Source organism: Syngnathus typhle, linkage group LG15 (genome assembly GCF_033458585.1).
Source record: "Syngnathus typhle isolate RoL2023-S1 ecotype Sweden linkage group LG15, RoL_Styp_1.0, whole genome shotgun sequence".
NCBI lineage: Eukaryota > Metazoa > Chordata > Actinopteri > Syngnathiformes > Syngnathidae > Syngnathus > Syngnathus typhle.
In genome coordinates, this window is record NC_083752.1 from 3,082,322 (window position 1) to 3,098,849 (window position 16,528).

General features: G+C 47.0%; 3 protein-coding genes and 1 non-coding gene across 7 annotated transcripts; 1 reads left to right on the forward strand and 3 right to left on the reverse strand.

Moving 5' to 3' along the window:
- The first annotated feature begins 79 nt into the window (after nt 1-79).
- trnav-aac (transfer RNA valine (anticodon AAC)) lies at nt 80-152 on the forward strand. The gene has a single exon. It is a non-coding gene; the product is annotated as a tRNA-Val (tRNA).
- Nucleotides 153-192: 40 nt separating this feature from the next.
- On the reverse strand, nt 193-3,486 carry LOC133168312 (15-hydroxyprostaglandin dehydrogenase [NAD(+)]-like). The gene is made up of 7 exons (XM_061299788.1): nt 3,306-3,486; nt 2,751-2,874; nt 2,093-2,199; nt 1,909-2,005; nt 1,249-1,325; nt 992-1,149; nt 193-735 (listed from the first exon to the last, which is right to left on the reverse strand). Exons 1-7 carry the CDS (start codon nt 3,396-3,398, stop codon nt 600-602), a joined length of 792 nt encoding a protein of 263 aa, XP_061155772.1. The 5' UTR covers nt 3,399-3,486; the 3' UTR covers nt 193-599.
- A 187-nt stretch (nt 3,487-3,673) lies between these two features.
- Nucleotides 3,674-9,991, reverse strand: trim37 (tripartite motif containing 37). 3 transcript variants are annotated; one of them, XM_061299786.1, is made up of 25 exons: nt 9,780-9,991; nt 9,323-9,400; nt 9,150-9,251; nt 8,997-9,037; nt 8,783-8,899; nt 8,556-8,643; nt 8,347-8,469; nt 8,151-8,274; nt 8,014-8,081; nt 7,675-7,799; nt 7,472-7,522; nt 7,302-7,383; nt 7,156-7,232; nt 6,909-7,088; nt 6,719-6,833; nt 6,416-6,613; nt 6,208-6,341; nt 6,011-6,093; nt 5,561-5,794; nt 5,156-5,464; nt 4,927-5,067; nt 4,699-4,843; nt 4,496-4,602; nt 4,296-4,412; nt 3,674-4,213 (listed from the first exon to the last, which is right to left on the reverse strand). In XM_061299786.1, the coding sequence occupies exons 2-25, from the start codon at nt 9,341-9,343 to the stop codon at nt 4,179-4,181; spliced, it is 2,817 nt and encodes a 938-aa protein (XP_061155770.1). In that variant the 5' UTR covers nt 9,344-9,400; nt 9,780-9,991; the 3' UTR covers nt 3,674-4,178. The 3 variants fall into 3 exon arrangements, with proteins under 3 accessions (XP_061155770.1, XP_061155769.1, XP_061155768.1); XM_061299785.1 differs by having other exon boundaries at nt 4,296-4,397; nt 6,011-6,150; XM_061299784.1 differs by having other exon boundaries at nt 6,011-6,150.
- Nucleotides 9,992-10,280: 289 nt separating this feature from the next.
- castor2 (cytosolic arginine sensor for mTORC1 subunit 2) lies at nt 10,281-16,443 on the reverse strand. 2 transcript variants are annotated; one of them, XM_061300056.1, is made up of 10 exons: nt 16,318-16,443; nt 16,094-16,222; nt 14,391-14,461; nt 13,903-14,096; nt 13,426-13,558; nt 13,225-13,348; nt 13,019-13,129; nt 12,872-12,954; nt 12,690-12,784; nt 10,281-12,601 (listed from the first exon to the last, which is right to left on the reverse strand). In XM_061300056.1, the coding sequence occupies exons 2-10, from the start codon at nt 16,204-16,206 to the stop codon at nt 12,539-12,541; spliced, it is 987 nt and encodes a 328-aa protein (XP_061156040.1). In that variant the 5' UTR covers nt 16,207-16,222; nt 16,318-16,443; the 3' UTR covers nt 10,281-12,538. The 2 variants fall into 2 exon arrangements, with proteins under 2 accessions (XP_061156040.1, XP_061156039.1); XM_061300055.1 differs by having other exon boundaries at nt 16,094-16,434.
- Nucleotides 16,444-16,528: the final 85 nt, after the last annotated feature.

The window sequence follows — 16,528 nt, forward strand, 5'->3', positions numbered from 1 at the left end:
CAAATCAAAAGCAAAACATCGAAGCCCAAAAGATTTCTCTTTAAGTCTAAACTGGCATAATTACTCGGACTGCGCAACAGTTTCCGTAGTGTAGTGGTTATCACGTTCGCCTAACACGCGAAAGGTCCCCGGTTCGAGACCGGGCGGAAACATACTTTTATCAAGACAATTAAAAACAATAACGACAATACGTATCATTCGAATGCCAAAGCAAATATATTTTCTGTGTACCTTGCACATGGAGTCATAACCTAACATTGCACCAAAGGTTACATCACAATTCTTCTGAGTTAATCTAAATCATTTTCTTTCCTTGCTTATGAATAATTCCCCTAGTGCAGAAGTAGTGACTAAATATCTGATTAAAATTTAACGATTCACCTTAAATCATATAAAAGGGAGCCTTCTTGCACACGAGTTGAGTTGCAGTAATAGTAATGAAATCTCCTGATGCGTTTTCTTTAGTTCAGCCTTAAGTTTTAATATTGCATTTAACATTCATTCAACTGGAATGCCACCTGTCAATATTCTGTACAGTGCAGTATATATCGATGATACATTCAATTTGCAGACAGGCCAAATCAGCTGAGAACGCACTATTAAAGATCCAGAGTGATAATAGGGATGGACGTAAATGGGGTGTATGTCTTTGCTTGGGAGGTCACCATCAGGGCTTCTCCATTCTTGCTCTCATCTGTCACCAGTTCCAAAAGACACTCTGCCACATCGGACGGACTGGAAAGGAAATGCGGCAATGTTCAAGTGGCATTTCATTGTGCAAAAACGGGGGGGGGGGAAATCCTTAAAAGGGGGAAAAATAGGAGTGGATCAACCTCCAAAGTCCTCAACTTGCCTTGACATTCAAGTATGCGCTGCTTATCAGAAGCAAATACCGACGTTAGCATGTCGACAACATTCCAGTGTTGCGAGCAAATGCTAATCTGTCTTGGTCAATGTGCAAAATAAAAAATGTGACAGTCCAATCACTTACCTTAACACGCCATGCTTTTCTATCAATTGTTGGGTGGGCTGCTTCAGTGCGGCGAATTGTCCCAGTTTACTGTTTAAACCATCAAGCAGGTCGGTTTGAACCAAAGCTGGGCAAATGGCGTTAAAGCGAATGCCGTAGCCCACTAAAGTGGAGGCCCCCTTGCATACATGCGCACGCACACACACACGACACAAACACATACACATGTAAATGAGACAGCGGTTGAGCAGCATTTCACGTCGTCAAAAGCAGCTCACCGCCATGGCTCTGGCAAAGTGGATCACGGCGCTTTTGGACGCGCTGTAGACCGGGCAGCACACGAGCGGCCTGATACCTACGATGGAGGGCAACATGGGCACTCGTTTTGTTTTAGCAAAGAAGCATTTGTCGCTGACAAATATATCAAACCAAAAAAGAAAGTTGAGCACTAAAATGTCTTTAAACGGTGACCTTGTGATTTTGATTTCATAACCGTGCAAAATAGTTAATGACTAGCTTGGGGGAAACATAAATTGCAATCATTTACAGGTGACAATAGTGACCAAGAAAGTGTTTTTTTTTATTATTTTTTTTAGCTTGGCTGTTAATGGGTTAGCATTAAATGGCAACTCAAAACAAAAATCCTTGGCAAGAATATGACGTGGCCCCACTCGTCTAAAAAAAAAAACAGATGACGGCATCTATCTCAAGAGGCTTCCACTTTAGCCAATAGCGCCCTCTATTGACATTGACGTCAGAACTGACCTCATATATCATGCCTGGCTTTGCTCACATGACATTTTACAAGCGAAGCCTCTCTTAAAAACACCAAAATGATAAACCCACTAGCACAAAGCTATGTGTTAGGATTGATAAGCGATAATCTCTCAAAGAAAAAAAAAAAAAAAAAAAAAAAAAAGGTCAAGTGTCATGATCACCTGCAATTGACGCAGTGTTGACGATGACCCCTCCTCGACCGCCGTTCAACTTGCTCATGTGCTCCATGGCGGCGTAGGTCCCCTTGATGACTCCCACCTAAAGATATATATTTTTATGTCACAGAACAAAAAAATGCAATGGGTTGACAAGAGAAAGAGAGCGGACACATCAAGACGGTCTTACAAGGTTGATGTCCAACGTTAGCTCCCATTCCTTCTCATCCAGGACGCCGGCATTGTTGCACACGATGTCGATTCCTCCAAAGGTATCAGCGGCCATCTTGAAGGCAGCTTGGAGAGTTTTTGGAGAAGAAAAAACAACAACCTTGGAGTGATTCCTAAGTACAGTGGAACTTCTCAGAAGCTCTGACCAACCTAAAAATAGTTTTCTATTTTGCATAACAAAGCTCGAGTTAACAATGGATAAAAGTGCTGCTTTTGTCTAATGAATTCTTCAAATAAGCTCGGGGGAAAATGAAATATTGTCTCTCGCTTCAAGCGTCTCGTAAGTGTTCTGCTTAATAATTCAATACTAGGCCTTATTTGGCCAAGGAGGGCCGTTTCAAAAAGCGTCAGAAGCAAAATGTCTCATTAAATACACACCCTCGGGCTTCGCTGCTCAATATTGCCTCACATCCTCTCACATCCTTTTTGAAAATTGCTTTATGCATGCTAAGCAAAATGCACCATGGGTAACTTAGCAGACATGTTTGAACAGAGGCAAGAATGCAAACCAATGAGAATGCACATTCCACTCTCAGACAACAACCATTTTTTCCACGCTGAGTGCCGCTACTTCTTTTGGCGCGTTTGTTGCAATGCAAAATGTGGGCCGACGTTACCTTTCAGCTGCTCCTCAGAGCGGACGTCACAGCTGAGGAAAAGAGCTCGATCTTGGCCGTCCTCCTTGTTGAGAGCTTCCATCACGCTCTTTCCCGCTTCTGGGTTCACATCCAGCAGAACAACCTGGAGAAGCCGCGTAGTTGCACAAATATTCACACCCTTCACCTAATTCTTTTGATGATTCACATTTGGCAAGAATTACAGCCTCCAGTTGTTTCTCAATAAGATAGCACAAGTTTGACACACACGCCTATGTTTGGACACTATTGCCAATTTGTCTTTGTGGGCTCCAATTATGCTCTGGCGAATCAGTCGAAATGGATACACCGCAGTTATTGGGAAAATTAACTGCACTAATTGTTCCAAATATTTGTTGAAGGGGAGTTTATTATCAAGTTACCGCATGTTTTCTTTTTCCACCCGCAATAAACACCTACTCTAAGGGCGGAGATAGATTAGATAGAGATGTTCCAAGTTACAAATGAGTCACTTTCAGTGAGTCCTGTTCAAAGGGCTCTAGTGTCCAAGTTGAGAAAGTTGTTTTTGATGCTTACCTTTGCTCCGTTCCTGAAGAGAATCTCGCAGAAGGCTTTACCAATTCCCGCTGCAGCTCCGGTCACCACAGCGACTTTTCCCTTGAGTGACATTTCGTGTGGCGTTGAGAGCCGATGGAAAGCGTGACTGTCTTGTCTGCCGTGTGTGCGGTCATGAATGTGTGTGTGTGTGTGTGTGTGGGTGCGGAAATATAAACGTTCGTGCAGGAACCACCCACAAGGCGAACATGTTGCCCGTGTCATGTTCCACGGGTGTCCGCAAGAGGGCGCCAGAACACCGAAACAGTCAGCTGTCAAACTGGAGTAACTCGGCAATGTCATCACTCAACCATGAACGAACGCACATGGGTGAATAATTGAGCGACTCAGACGATGCTAAAACATTACCTTTAATACGGGGAAACCACTAAGGGGCCATTTGGAACAAGGATTCAGTGCAGTAGAAGAACATTGGCAACAAACAAAAAGTGAAGTTCATAATTCAAGGCCATGTTGTTGTTCCCTTGGCTCGATTTCAAGCTAAACGGACGGAAACAAAACATGCACACGTACCGCTTCCTACATATTGACGTCTCTAAAAAGCAAAACGTCTTTCAAAATAAAATTAAAAATGGCTCAGTGCTCAGAAAATGGAATGGACAGCGCGCGGACAAAAGTTCAAAATCTTCTGAGCATGCTGACGAAACGGAAAAATGGAATGTTTTAGTACCTTTGTTCTATAAGCAGATTGAAATCATGCAGTTAAGTGGAACGTGAAATCTAGTGCACCATTGCGGAAAGCAGCCTTAGAAATGATTGTGTGTGTTTGTGTGTGTAGAAGAGGCAGTTTCATTTTCTACTCAAAGTGGCGGTGGAGTCATCAAAATTGTTCCATCACCTGTCAGTCATGTCTTCGGAGAGTGACTCGCCTTGTCGGGACAAAAATTGCAATCATTAGCACAAGTTGAAGTGTACCTGTGGAAGTGGCCAGTGGCTTGTTGTCATGGTTACCCGTGCAGGGCGGAGTCCGGTTGTCATAGCGAGAGTTGGCGTCCTCGTCCTCTGTGTCGCTCTCGCTGCTCGTCCCCGCCGCCAGGACGGATGGCGGCGGGTCTATGAGGAGAGGCGCTGCTCCATTAAGTATGAAAACGCAGACGTTTTTTTATTTTTACAGGTTGTGAAGCAGCGACTTGTGTTTTGTGAAAACCCACCTGAGGCAACCCGGCCTTCACTGGACTGTGGCTGCGATGTGGGTCCCTCCAGCAAGGAATGATGCGAGTTTCCTGAGCTTTCAGATTCAGAGTCCAACATGCCTGCCCTGTAACAAGCAGAAAGGAAAAAAAAAAAAAAAAAAGGCTTGTGAAATTTCAACTCATTCTCCATTCTTGTTCTGTTTGGAGGCGGCGAGTCGCACCCCAGGGTCCGGGTGCCACAGTTCTTGGCGGCCGGCAGGTAGCCGGAGAAGATGTCGTCCCTGGGCCCCGATGGCGTGTACAGCTGAGGCTTGCAGGACGCCTGCTCCGCTGAGGCCTGAGCAACGTCCGACACCTCGGCGCATCCTGCGGGATGCCACGTTTAGCCTCGCAGGAGGCCCCCCCCCCCCATCAATAAGAACGGCGACTCTTTCTCCAAATCTACCGACCGTTAGTGGCCTCGTTGAGATGCAGGCCGAGTTCCGGAGCTGCGTTGGCTCCTCTGACGTCTTTCTCTGTCTGCTCCGGACTATTCTGATGACCTAGCGGTGCGCTGCAGCTTTCCAGGACTGACGGTGGGCATTTTTGTCCTGGGGGAGAGTCACAAAAGCGCCAGTGAGGATGAAGAACATCGTGTCGTTTGCAAGAGACTTGCAGGGAGATTTTGAGACTTCTCACCGGGACGACATGGCCGGGACAGAACCGTTGCCGCCCTCCCAAGCGGCGCCAGATCGCCTGGCTTGTATCTGTCCGCCGACTCCAGGTCGGCGCGGTGCGAGGGCCCCCCTTCAGCGCCGAAGATTCCCGATGGGCCCGGCCTGCAATCGCTGGCGGCGCGGGCCTCCAGAACCTGTGTCTTGACGTCGGACATCTTGCTGCGCACCTCGGCCATCTGCGCCTTGAGGCGGATGAGGACCGCCGAGTCCGGGGCGGAGCGACGCACCACCTGAGGATGGCGCTCCCGCTCTTTCCTGGAGGATGAGCCAGCTGGAGGAGACAGAGAAGAGAGACTGCGGTACAGCGATCGTTTGTCATTGGCTTCACGTATGATCAATAAAACGATTCATTGGATGTCCCCCACACCTTGGCTGTGAAGTAACGACAATGAGGGTCGAGGCTGAAGACCCCACAGGGACTCCATGTCGTGATGCTCCTTCAGGTCTAGCAACTGGATGAGGATGACGGGGTCGATGTCCAGGAGGCTGCCGCTGCCGCCGACAGCACCGCCAGCGGAGGAGGAGGCCCCGCTTCCTGCGCTGGCAGCTCGTCCCATAGCGGAGCTGAGAAGTGCAGAGCGCAGACAGGAACTGGGGCCACCTAAAGTCAAGTCGGACAATTAATTTGAATAAATTAAAAAACAAAAAATACAAAAAGGAACGGATAAATAAATAAATAATACTCTTAAAAAAAATTGTGTCGAAGGTATACTGTATCCTGACATCAATTGTAACTTTAGTCAACTTTGACATGACGTCACTGCCAGACGGGAGACTTGGCGGCCCTTTCAAGAAGATGGTTGGACTTTGCATTTACCGGAGGCTCCATCTAAGTCGTCGGGAAGTTCTCCTTCTTCCGTGTCCAGGTTCCCGATGAAGTCGACGTCGTTCTCGCCTGACCTGAACGAGTACGCCATAACAAGGGATGGAACATCCGGACCCGGCACACCACGGAACCTAATTCGATCATGTGTAAATGTTCAACCGGTTTTGCACTTGCTCAAAGCCACTCACATGGTTTCTTCGTCAATGTCGTTCTCCTCGGTGTTGCTGGTGGCCGTTGAGCTCCCCGAGGTGCTGCTGCCGTCCAGCGGGTTCACCTCCTCCTCGGTCAGGCAGTCCACCTCCAGGTCGCCGTCGGACAGCTCCTGAGGGACGCCGGCAAGTCTATCAGCACAGTTCGCTATTTTTTTTTCTCATAAGCGAGCCGAGCGGGCCTCACGTTGGAGTCATCGTGCACGGTCCGCTCGTCGTCGCGGTCGCCGCCCTTTTTGTCGTCGCTCAGCGTGCTCTGAATGTCGCCGTCACTTTTGACGGCGCGGGGGTTTCTTTCGGAAGCCGCAATCCCGGCCGCCAGCCTCGAGTCGGGGGGCGAGGAGCTGCGCATCGAGCGGTGGCGGAACAGCTCGATGGCCAACCGCTGCGAGGGGAAGCGGTGGAACCTTTTGCATTGCTCTCTGCCGTCAGTTCAAGTCGCGGCCGTTTCAAAGATGACGTCCACGCTAACCACTAGCCTCCCTCTCACCTCTTTGAGGTTGTTGATCTGCTGGACGTAGCCACTCTGAGCTGATTCCAGCTGGCTGATGTACCAGTACTGGTCCCTGCACTTCTGGAAGAACGTGGGCGACCGCACCTGATACCTGAGCGCCACCAATCAAACGAGACAGCACAGAGTGAAACTCGCGCTTCGCCAACGTGTCGTCTCGCGGGCGTACCGTAGAACCAGCGTGTCCGTCTGCATGTTCAGGTAGCCCTCGCTGGCCAGCAGGTCCAACCTGAAGAAGCGATTGTAGCCCCAGCACTCGCCCACTTCGAAGTCCGAAGCAAACTCGCGGATGATGTTCTTGCTGGGGTCGCTGGAGGCCTGGTGGACCATCTCCACGCGGTACTCGTACCTATGCGGAAGCGAGACCGGGCGTCACGGCACGAGAGGCGCCTTCTGGCGGGAGCGGCGACGCCTACTTGGAGGTTTCGGGGAGTCCGGCGGACAACTCCAAGAACACAGACAGGTAGTTCCCGCGAACCACACCGTTGCCGTCCTGAAAGGAGAACACGTTCAACGTTTGCTTGATCCCATTTCCGTGTATGTAGATGACATCACTGCTCACCGGGTATACTTTGAGCCTCCAACAGAGTCCAGATATCTGTAGAGGAGGGCTGTAGACCGGGTCGGCCCGCTGCCTCAGAGTACTACCAACACACACAAAGCCAATCTAACGCCATCCGACGCCGAGCCTTTCACAGAAAAAAAAAAAGTGTCCGGCTGCCGAGAGCGAACCTGAAGTTGACCAAAACAAAGGTGCTGGAGTCGTATGCGGGAACCAGCTCACTGAAAACACACAAGTCCAAAATTGAGCTCATGAAATATTTGATGTCGTAACATGAGACAAGGATGCGCCAACAATTTCCAACAGTTTTGTTTGGAGAAAAGTAGCGCTTTGTCGCCACCCTGATACCCCCCCAAGCAAGGCAGACCCGTACCTGGTGAAGTCGGGTGGCACCGGCGTGGTGACGAACGACTGCATGGGCTTCCTGTGGACTTGCTGGAACATGAGCAGGATCTCCGGACTCTTGGAGATCAGCTCGCTCTTACTGCACGAGTGGAGCTGAGGCACACACACAACAAAGTTCCCCCCCCATGTTTAGCTTTATGCTTCCTACTAAGAGGCAATATGTCACTCGAGTAAATTCTTGTTAATGCCCCCCTAAAGTCCAACTTTGAGAATTTCAGGCATTTTCCAACGCTGTTATTTGATGTTTAGGTTTCGCCAACTCCAACAAGGGGAAACGAGTGGCAGTAATCAAATGGAAGGTCCCAACCTGATGTTCCACCTCCTGCAGGATAGACTCCAGCAGCTCCGTCTCCTGGGTCAAGGATGTCTTCTGGCCTGCAAATGGGTTGGTAGCGCATGTTGTGGATGGTTCAGCTAACAAGGTAAGCATCGGACGAGGCCTACCCATCAGCGTGATCAGTTTATTCTTCAGCTGGTTGTCCAGACGAGCGATCATCATCTCCACCGCGTTGCGGATCTCGCGTACCCGCTCGTCCTTGGCTCCCCGCACTGCCTCCACGTTCCTTTCCTGACACAACAGTGACGCTTTAGCGCCATCTAGTGCACGTAGGCAATGCGAGCACGTCTTCCCAAGTCTCACCACTTCCTGCACCAGGCTGATGAGCTCTATGAGGCGTCGCCGCAGCTTGGCTACCTCCTCCTTCACCTTGCTCACGTGCTGCTCGTAGATCTCCACCAGCGGCTTGAAGGTGTGGCCACCGTGCTACACAATGGAAGGAGGCGGGCGGGCGGGCGGGCGGATGGGCTCATCAAACCGCTAGCTGATTGCTATGAGCGAGACTCGCTTACCATGCCGCCCCATAGAGCACATTGATGGCAGATACATTTCTTGCATGTCCAGCAGAAGACACTCAGCTTTTCATGGTGGTTCTCACATCTGCAGAGATATGTCGTAAACTTAAAAAAAAAACACACTAATATACAAATGGGCCAAACCTATGTTACAACTACCCGCCACTATTTCGGTCATTTCTGCCAGCTATTATTGTCATTTAAGACCGAATAAGAAGACTAACTTGTCTTTGCCGTTGTCGTCGTGCTTGGTGAGGTTGCAGAGCTGCAGCGTGTCCAGCTGCTGCGTCACCTCCTCGGCCCAGCGGCAGTTCACCAGCTCCCTCAGCTGGAGTGGGGCCCTGCACGTGCGCGATTAAGATGCGATTAAGATGCTCACTGAGCTGAAGTCTGGAGACGTTTTGAATTTTGAGGCCCTTCTTTCCTTCGAGGACTTACCGACAGTGTGGACACTGAGCTCTCTGCTCCGTCAGCCAGCGCTGTCAACAGAAGGTTCAAGAGGAACGTACGAGCAAACAAACCTTTCTGTTTATTTACATGCTGTCACTTTTATTTTAAGATAGATTGCGGAATGACAAAATGTGTGCGTACCCGTATGCAGCTGAAGCAGCAGAGCTTGGAGCAGTGCGGGCAGAGGCGAGCGTCCCTCAGCTTCTCCATGCAGATGAAGCAGCGGAACACCTCGGCGATGCTCTGGATCCACATGACAACAGATGTCAACATTTGGAACACGCCAGGCCTAAATTCTCCAGCAGCACACAAACCTCCACGCTTTGTTCGTCCATTTCCGCCAGCTTGAGTTTGTTGTCTACGAAGCTCAGGAAAGTAAATATCGCCGTAGCCTAGAAACGAAACAATACACTGTGAGAAAAGTGCTCATTTATGCTGGGCTGTAAAAAAAAAACGCTTCACATTAATTTGTCAGTACAATTAATCTGTAAATTGTATTTTAAAGCATTTTTTGCCGTTGCATCCTTTGTATAGGATGACACATTTAGCAGGTGTTCCTAATATTGTGGCCGGTGAGTGGCTACACGTTTACTGTCAAGTGCTCCCTGCATATAAAAGTCTCAGTATTTGCAGGTACCCTGCTCGAAAGGCAATCTTAACATTTATCATGTATGGGACGTTAACAACGGATGAAATGTGAGATGTTAGAGTGCGATAAATAATACATGAAGAGCAGCTAGCTTCCGTCTGGCGTTAGTTGCTTTTCCCCACCTCCAAAAGACGCCGACGTCGTTCAGTCCAAGAACCGCTAAACTACATCGTCTTGTTTGACCTAAGCGCCGGGACTCGTCCGACGTCCAAAGCTTAACGAAATATTCCTCATGAGACCCGGAATTGGTGAGAACCGACAACTGGCTACTTTGGTTCGGACCCCGAATGGAAGATGTGCAGGGAAGTCGGAGGTGTATAAACCCCGCCCCTTCTTTAAGGATGTCCAATCAGAGCAGGATACTTTCTTCTTTGTGTTAAAGATCGTTGGGTAGTTGTCAAGTACACCACCGCCCTCTAGTGGTAGTAATATAAACACCACAACTCAAAGAAGTCTTCCACTTCTGTGATAGTTCAAGTTTATTTCAATAACGTTACTGCTTATCTCTATTTCAATGTGACAGATTGGACCAGGGTGAGGCAAAACAATCCCAAGGGGAGAAAAGCCAAGCCAGCTGCTCTCCACAGGTTCAGACTCTTAGAACTATAAAAATCAGATGAGGCTGCAGTGTCACCAGTTTAATGATTTACGTATACATAGGAAACAGATCGTAGTGAGTACAATAAAATTAACACCAAGTCACAAATTTTAAAAAAAGAAAAAAGAAACAAGCTGGTTTTATTTCTTCCACACGCGCACAAAAAGCTCCAAATCAAAGGAAAATCACAATGAAATGGAAATCATTAGATATTTTTTCTGAGTTTTAACACTGACAAAAATCTTTTATTACCTAGTCGGGTCTGAAAGGTGAAGAAACTAACAACAACAATAACATCAAGAAAAAAAAAATACATTTTTAATATCAGCAAATGCTTAAGACCAATATTCATCTCCCGTTCTTGCTCACCAGTACAGCAGGCATGTTTTTGTTTTTTTGTGGGGGGGGGGGGTAACCTGCATTAAAGTGCAGTCGATTGGGATGTTTGGGTGGGGAGGCGAAGATCGGAAAATGCACACGGAGGGTGACTCCTTCGCGTGTTAGCTTATTATTACGTCGTCATTATTCTCGTCACAAAAGTGGCTCAGTAATACAACACGGGAAAAAAAAAAAAAAAAAACGCTGGGTGCAACAATAACATTGCTGCCAATGCTAACACTTTCTCCGGACTCCTGGCGAAAACAAAATATGAGGCAAAAAATGGTGTTGAAGTAGAGTTATGATTTGGGGGCGAGTTAAGTGAATAGACGACACCACCAAAATGTAAAATATAGTAGAAGCATTTGAAGCAACATTTTAAAATTGCTAAATCGTAAGATCTAAAATCTCCAGATTATTTCATTCAAAGCTAGTTTTTAGAGCTTCAAACCAAAAATCGTAGTCTAGTTGTCCAATTATTACTCATTGAGTTGAACGTCATTATTGCTGCTAGCTCAAACCAGCCTAACTTTTTGGGTTACACTTGGTCCTAGCTTCGTATTTAAAGGCCAATTTCAATTTCCCCAAAAGAAATTGCATAAACGTAATTTACTAATGAGGAGCTTTTCCAGATCATTTGACAAATTTCGCAAACTCATGTAATATATCATTGTTGAGCGTTACTACTTAACTGAGAAGTTTTTGTACAGGCTAACAATTTTCGTGCCACAGCAAACAAGATACAGTAGAATCACGTTGGAAGCCAAATCAAACTTTTGGGGTTAAGATAAGCAACTGAGAGCGCTAACCAGTGATTACGACGACGGGAATACCAACCGAAAAGGCCAGAGTCCGAAATATTCAGTCGGCACAAAAGAATCCAACGTTAACGTTCAAAGTTAGCATTGTCTGATTGGAGGAAAACTAAACAACAACAACAAATATTTGAGGAACTAGGCAGCTAATAATCTGGATTGTAACGTTAGAAGCGGAAAAAAACTTTTGTTTTTTGTTATCAAGTAATCAGCAAACTATCAATGCTACATATCCACGGTCCATAGCAGATGGACTCCAATCAAAATCCTCCAAATGGTGGGAGGGAAGCGACGGTTGCTCGCAGAGTGAGCGCTTCAAAAAAAAAAAAAAAAAATCCTTAGAGATGGAATAACAACTTCACGTAACGGCGACGAAAGCAGCGCAGCCTTGGATTGCACAACAAAAGGCATCATCACTTGAGGCATTCAAATAAAAAAAGAAAAAGAGTTTGGCACTGATGAAAACAAGCACGGGTAGGGGTGTAAATGAAGTAAGAAGGAAAACAGACCAGAAGAAGAAAGAAAACAAAAAATACCCCCCAAAAATAAAGTTGCAAAAAAAATATATATGAGAAAACCCAAGAAAACATAACAGAAAAAGAGAAAAAAATATAAATATATAATGAAAAAAAACAAAAATGTTTTGGGTGAAAAAAAATGAAAAAGATCATTATTGAATTTAAGACAAAAAAAAAAAACATCCTCCCAAAATATTCTCAAATTGTGGGAAAAAAAACAAAATCAAGAAATAGGGGCGGGGGGGGGGGGGGAGCTTGTAATAATTCTTGCGAGTACATTCATCATCCTTCCACGAGGGGGGGGATTTTGTAACTGACACAGTAGGTGCAGGGGGGGCGGGGGGCGTTGTTGAAGTGGCAACAACTATGAGGGTGGGGTCAGCAGGGAGCGGGGCCAGCAGGGTGACCGTACCCTTAGCTGGCATCAAAAGGGGGAAAAAAGAAGCGGGCTAGGTGGAAAAACGGCTGAGCCACAAAATCCCCTTCACACTTTCCTCCAAGCTGATCTGCAGTGGTGCGCCAATTAGCTCTTGGCAGTTTTTGGACCCCCCCCACCCCTCCTTCAATACTTGCTACACCAGGTTGCTCTCGGTCCTCAGCGCTCCGATCACGCTCTGGATGTTTTCCTCAGGAACCTGCAGAAGATGCCACATGCGCTTTATGCTGATTTAAAAACGATAAAATGAAAATAAAGCGGAAACATGCTAGCCTAAGCAAGCTCACCAGGGCGTGGTCAAATTTGAAGGTGCTAATGTAGTATGCTGGAATGTCGGCAGTCGCCAAGGGTTCCGATATTTGAGCCACGATGCCGCATTCGTCTGGGGGGGGGGGAAAAAAAAGCTAAATGAATAAATAAAATGCACACTTAGCAATACGCTGCTAGGTTGGAAAGCTAACAAACTCACCAAATCCTAAAGGCTGTCCGCCGATTCGGACCATTTTCCAAAGCTCGCCCGACGCGCTGGTGAACAGAACATTATTTGGGAACCTATAGAAAAAGGACGGGCAAGTTAGCAGCAGCAGCGGCTAAGAGCTAACTCGCCGTCGTTAACCTTTGCGTCGTCTGCTCGTCCATAACCAGCGAAATGTAGCCTTCGATGAGGGAGAAAGAAAAGAACCGAATGTGGCTGGCGTCCTCGTTGCATGCGCCCGATTCTTTCGACCTGGAGACGCAACAAAAGAACACCTTGAGCGTAATTCTAAACCCTAACACAGACCCTAAATCCAAAACTCAAGCCTATCCCCGACCCCAGCTTACCCCCCAGAGTAGAACATAACATCCATGAGCAGGGTAGCCACGGAGGGAAGCGTGTCCGGATCCAGACTGGTCACGCAGAACATGTTACTGGGGCTTGACAGCGGGTGGATGATTGGACGCGGGACTGGGGGAGGGTGAATATAAAAAGGGTCAGTCAGGACTGGAAAAACACCAAAACGTGACTAATCCTTGTTCACATACCGAGTTTAGGTTTGACGAAACCGTTCGCCACACCCAGGTGGTGGGCGGCAATGGTTTCTCCATTGACTACCCGCAGTAGCGTGAACTCCGAAGACAGCGTGTGCATGACCATGGGCAGGTCCCGTTCTCGGACCTGAAGACAATAGGGCACAAAAACAATTGGATCCTTTGGATATTTTGACAAAAGCCTCAAACGACCCGATAAAAGGACTATTTGGCAAGACAGATGTACGATACATGGAATTCCAGCAGCGAGCTCCTGAGCTGTTTTTACGCAACACATTGTCAAAACCGACCATTTTTTCTCCCCCTGCAGCAGAGCCCCTCAGCAGAATTTTTTTTTAACCCCTCCCATCAGTGAGGCGATCCAAACACCCCCCGTGGCTAAAGAGGCTTTGCTGAGAGAGGATTTCTTTATGCAGCCACAGTCTGTGTTACATCTGTAGCCCAACCAAGAATAGGTGGCCGGCCACTCACCAGGATGAAGTCAGTCTGATACGTGGACAGCATGAAAACGGAGATGTTGTGGTCGGCCAACGGTGCGATGACAGATTTGGCGATCTTGGTGACGCCGATGGGCTGCAAGTTGGAAGCGTTCCCGCTGCCCGACACCACGTTGAGCGCCAGCCACGTGGCCTCGGCCACGCTGATGTGCTCCGACTCGGGCAGCTCTGCAGGGGAGGAGGGGGGGGGCAAAAAAAAAAACAACTTCAGGGTTCACTCTATATTCTTGAAAGGTGTTTCTTGTTCTAGAAAAACAAACAGCTCTCTGGTCTCCAGAGTAACACAGGAGTTTTGGTCAGGCGTGTGACCACGCGGATTCACTCACTGAAGAGCTAGTGGGCCGCCACTATTAGCGACAAAGTGTGTTCAAACACTGGCCGCCCGAAGAGACGTCGTAACCAGCGTTACACAACGCGCTGGGTGATATGTCACTGTTGCCGCGGCGACGCGCCGAGGCTCACCTTTAAAGCCCTCCTCGTCCACGATGATAGTGTAGTCCTCCGGCGTCTCCGTCAGGCTGAAGAACTTGCACCTGAGTGGCGGGAGATGAACCAGTTCTGAAGGTTTGCCTGACATCTAGTTTCAATTCAGTTTTTTCACAGGGCAGGTCAAATGACCACACAAATTTCTCCAAATATGGAATCGGCAGAGCAACCAAAAGGTCATGAGGTGAACTCATGTTTGCCCCAAGGTGTTAAATTGACAAGTAGATGAGGTGATTTCATTACGTCGAAATGCAAATGAATGACAACTCAGTTGTTATTGCCTCTCTTAAATGACGGCGTCCGGTTGCCGGTAACGAGCTAATTGAACCTCAGCATTAGTCGAATTCCCAGGGCATGCAAGGAACTTCACAAGGACCCTTTGACGGAGTCTTGTTGTTGTTCCTGCTGAACTCTGAGTAACCGGGGGACATTAATTACATCAAATATTTGTGGAGGGCCTGGGAGGGATTTTTAAGATCACGCTCACACGGGCAAGACAATGGTTGCTTTTGAAAAAGATAATTATTTAGCATTTTGCTGGTAAACTATGATCATACGACACTAGAAACCTGACTGTCAAAGACAATAGAATGCTAACAGCTAATGGCAACAACCAGGAAGTGAAATGCTATGCCATGTTAATTCTATAAATATATCCTTAAAAATATACAAATGTTCCCCAAGTTTAATTGATAATTACACTAATATAATTCAAAAAAAAAATAGTTGCAATATTGCTGGGATTGCATTTTTTTTAAACTCTAAACGTGAATGAAAGGATTACAATATACAATTTTGAGAAAAGTAAAATTTCAACAAAAAAATCCGATTATTTCAAGCCAACACTAGAAAGCTCTTAGGCAACAAAAGACATTGTATTTATAACAGCTAGATATTAACAAACACAAATATGAATTTGTTAGCCTTTCATTACAATTTCCATTTTTGACCAGAAATCAATGATAAATACCAGTGCAGCTGCTAATAAATGCCCCCACAAAAAAAGAAAAAAAAGAAAAAAAAAGCAGAGGTTAATGGCTCACGCAATATGGAATTAAGCTAACGGATGTTAACTTTAATACTTGGTACATGAGTTGAATAGGCCCTTCTACTTCCAACTAGTTCCTATGGAGGGGAGAATCAAATAAGTGTCGTGAATTAATAATTTGAGAGCAAATGTGTTTTTGGGAAAAGCTTTGGGGAGCTCATATTGTCCGTTCAGGGGAACTTAACCTGCTTAAGGCTCACATTAATCAAACCCTGGCGACGAAAACAAGTGCAAAGGCCTCCCCTCGCACGACGAGCATCTTCTCGCCGAGCTCCAACGCCGGTCCGTGAACGCCACGCACCGGCAATAATGCCACTTTTGACGCTTTAATAACGGAGTTTGGACGAGAACACGTCCAGTGATTAAACACTCCAATATGTCGATACACACACCGGGCTGAAGTCGATCCAGCTACGGATTGCACAAATCTCGTAAAGGCCCCAAAAAATCGTGCTGGAACGAACAAACACACACGCACAAAAACACATTTAAACAGCATTACGATGCGTTCAAGGCGCCTCGTAAAAGTAGCAGCACCTATTGAAAAATGACGGACATTTGAAGCTAGCTGCCTTTAAAGTCCAATACTGACGAGCCGGTTTTGCGGCGTGAAGGAGAAGAATGGACGTACCTGGTTTTCGAGGCCAGGAAGGCGAGTTTGATTAATCCGTGAGTGCAAATCTGGATGCCTTCCTTCTCTATACTCGCCACTTTCAAGCTGTGCTCTAGAATGTGAAGCTCCATCTTTTACGTCTTCTCATTGGAAAGGGGGCGGTTAAGAAAAACAAACTGCAAAAACACACACGCGCAAAAAACAACTCTGGAAAGCTAGGGACTTGCAAATAACAAGGATATTAATAAATACATGGGCGCTCCAGGTTAAAGTCGTCCTAAATAGAGAAAGAGGAAAAGAGGGAGACAGAGAGAGGGTAGCAGTGAGGGAGGAAGGCAAGAGGTAAAAAAAAAAAAAAAAAAAAGGGGAAAAAACGGACCTGCTTCAAGGTGGAGACGGAAGCGCTCAAACTTCCGGTCGAAGGGTTTGCAAAATAAAACAAGACAATCGTCG

Bases quoted from the DNA above. Each gene is read 5' to 3' on its own strand.
- LOC133168312 (XM_061299788.1), bottom strand. From the start codon at position 3,398: ATGTCACTCAAGGGAAAAGTCGCTGTGGTGACCGGAGCTGCAGCGGGA. The intron at 2,875-3,305 runs GTAAGCATCAAA...CGGCTTCTCCAG, and splicing joins TCTTCAGGAACGGAGCAAAG to GTTGTTCTGCTGGATGTGAA. The intron at 2,006-2,092 runs GTAAGACCGTCT...ATATATCTTTAG, and splicing joins TAACGTTGGACATCAACCTT to GTGGGAGTCATCAAGGGGAC.
- castor2 (XM_061300056.1), bottom strand. From the start codon at position 16,206: ATGGAGCTTCACATTCTAGAGCACAGCTTGAAAGTGGCGAGTATAGAG. The intron at 14,097-14,390 runs GTGAGCCTCGGC...CCTCCCCTGCAG, and splicing joins GGACGAGGAGGGCTTTAAAG to AGCTGCCCGAGTCGGAGCAC. The intron at 12,785-12,871 runs GTGAGTTTGTTA...CCCCCCCCCCAG, and splicing joins CGGACAGCCTTTAGGATTTG to ACGAATGCGGCATCGTGGCT.
- trim37 (XM_061299784.1), bottom strand. From the start codon at position 9,343: ATGGACGAACAAAGCGTGGAG. The intron at 5,465-5,560 runs GTGTGGGGGACA...TGTCTCCTCCAG, and splicing joins GTCGTTACTTCACAGCCAAG to CTGGCTCATCCTCCAGGAAA. The intron at 4,413-4,495 runs GTGGGTTTTCAC...TTAATGGAGCAG, and splicing joins TGAAGGCCGGGTTGCCTCAG to CGCCTCTCCTCATAGACCCG.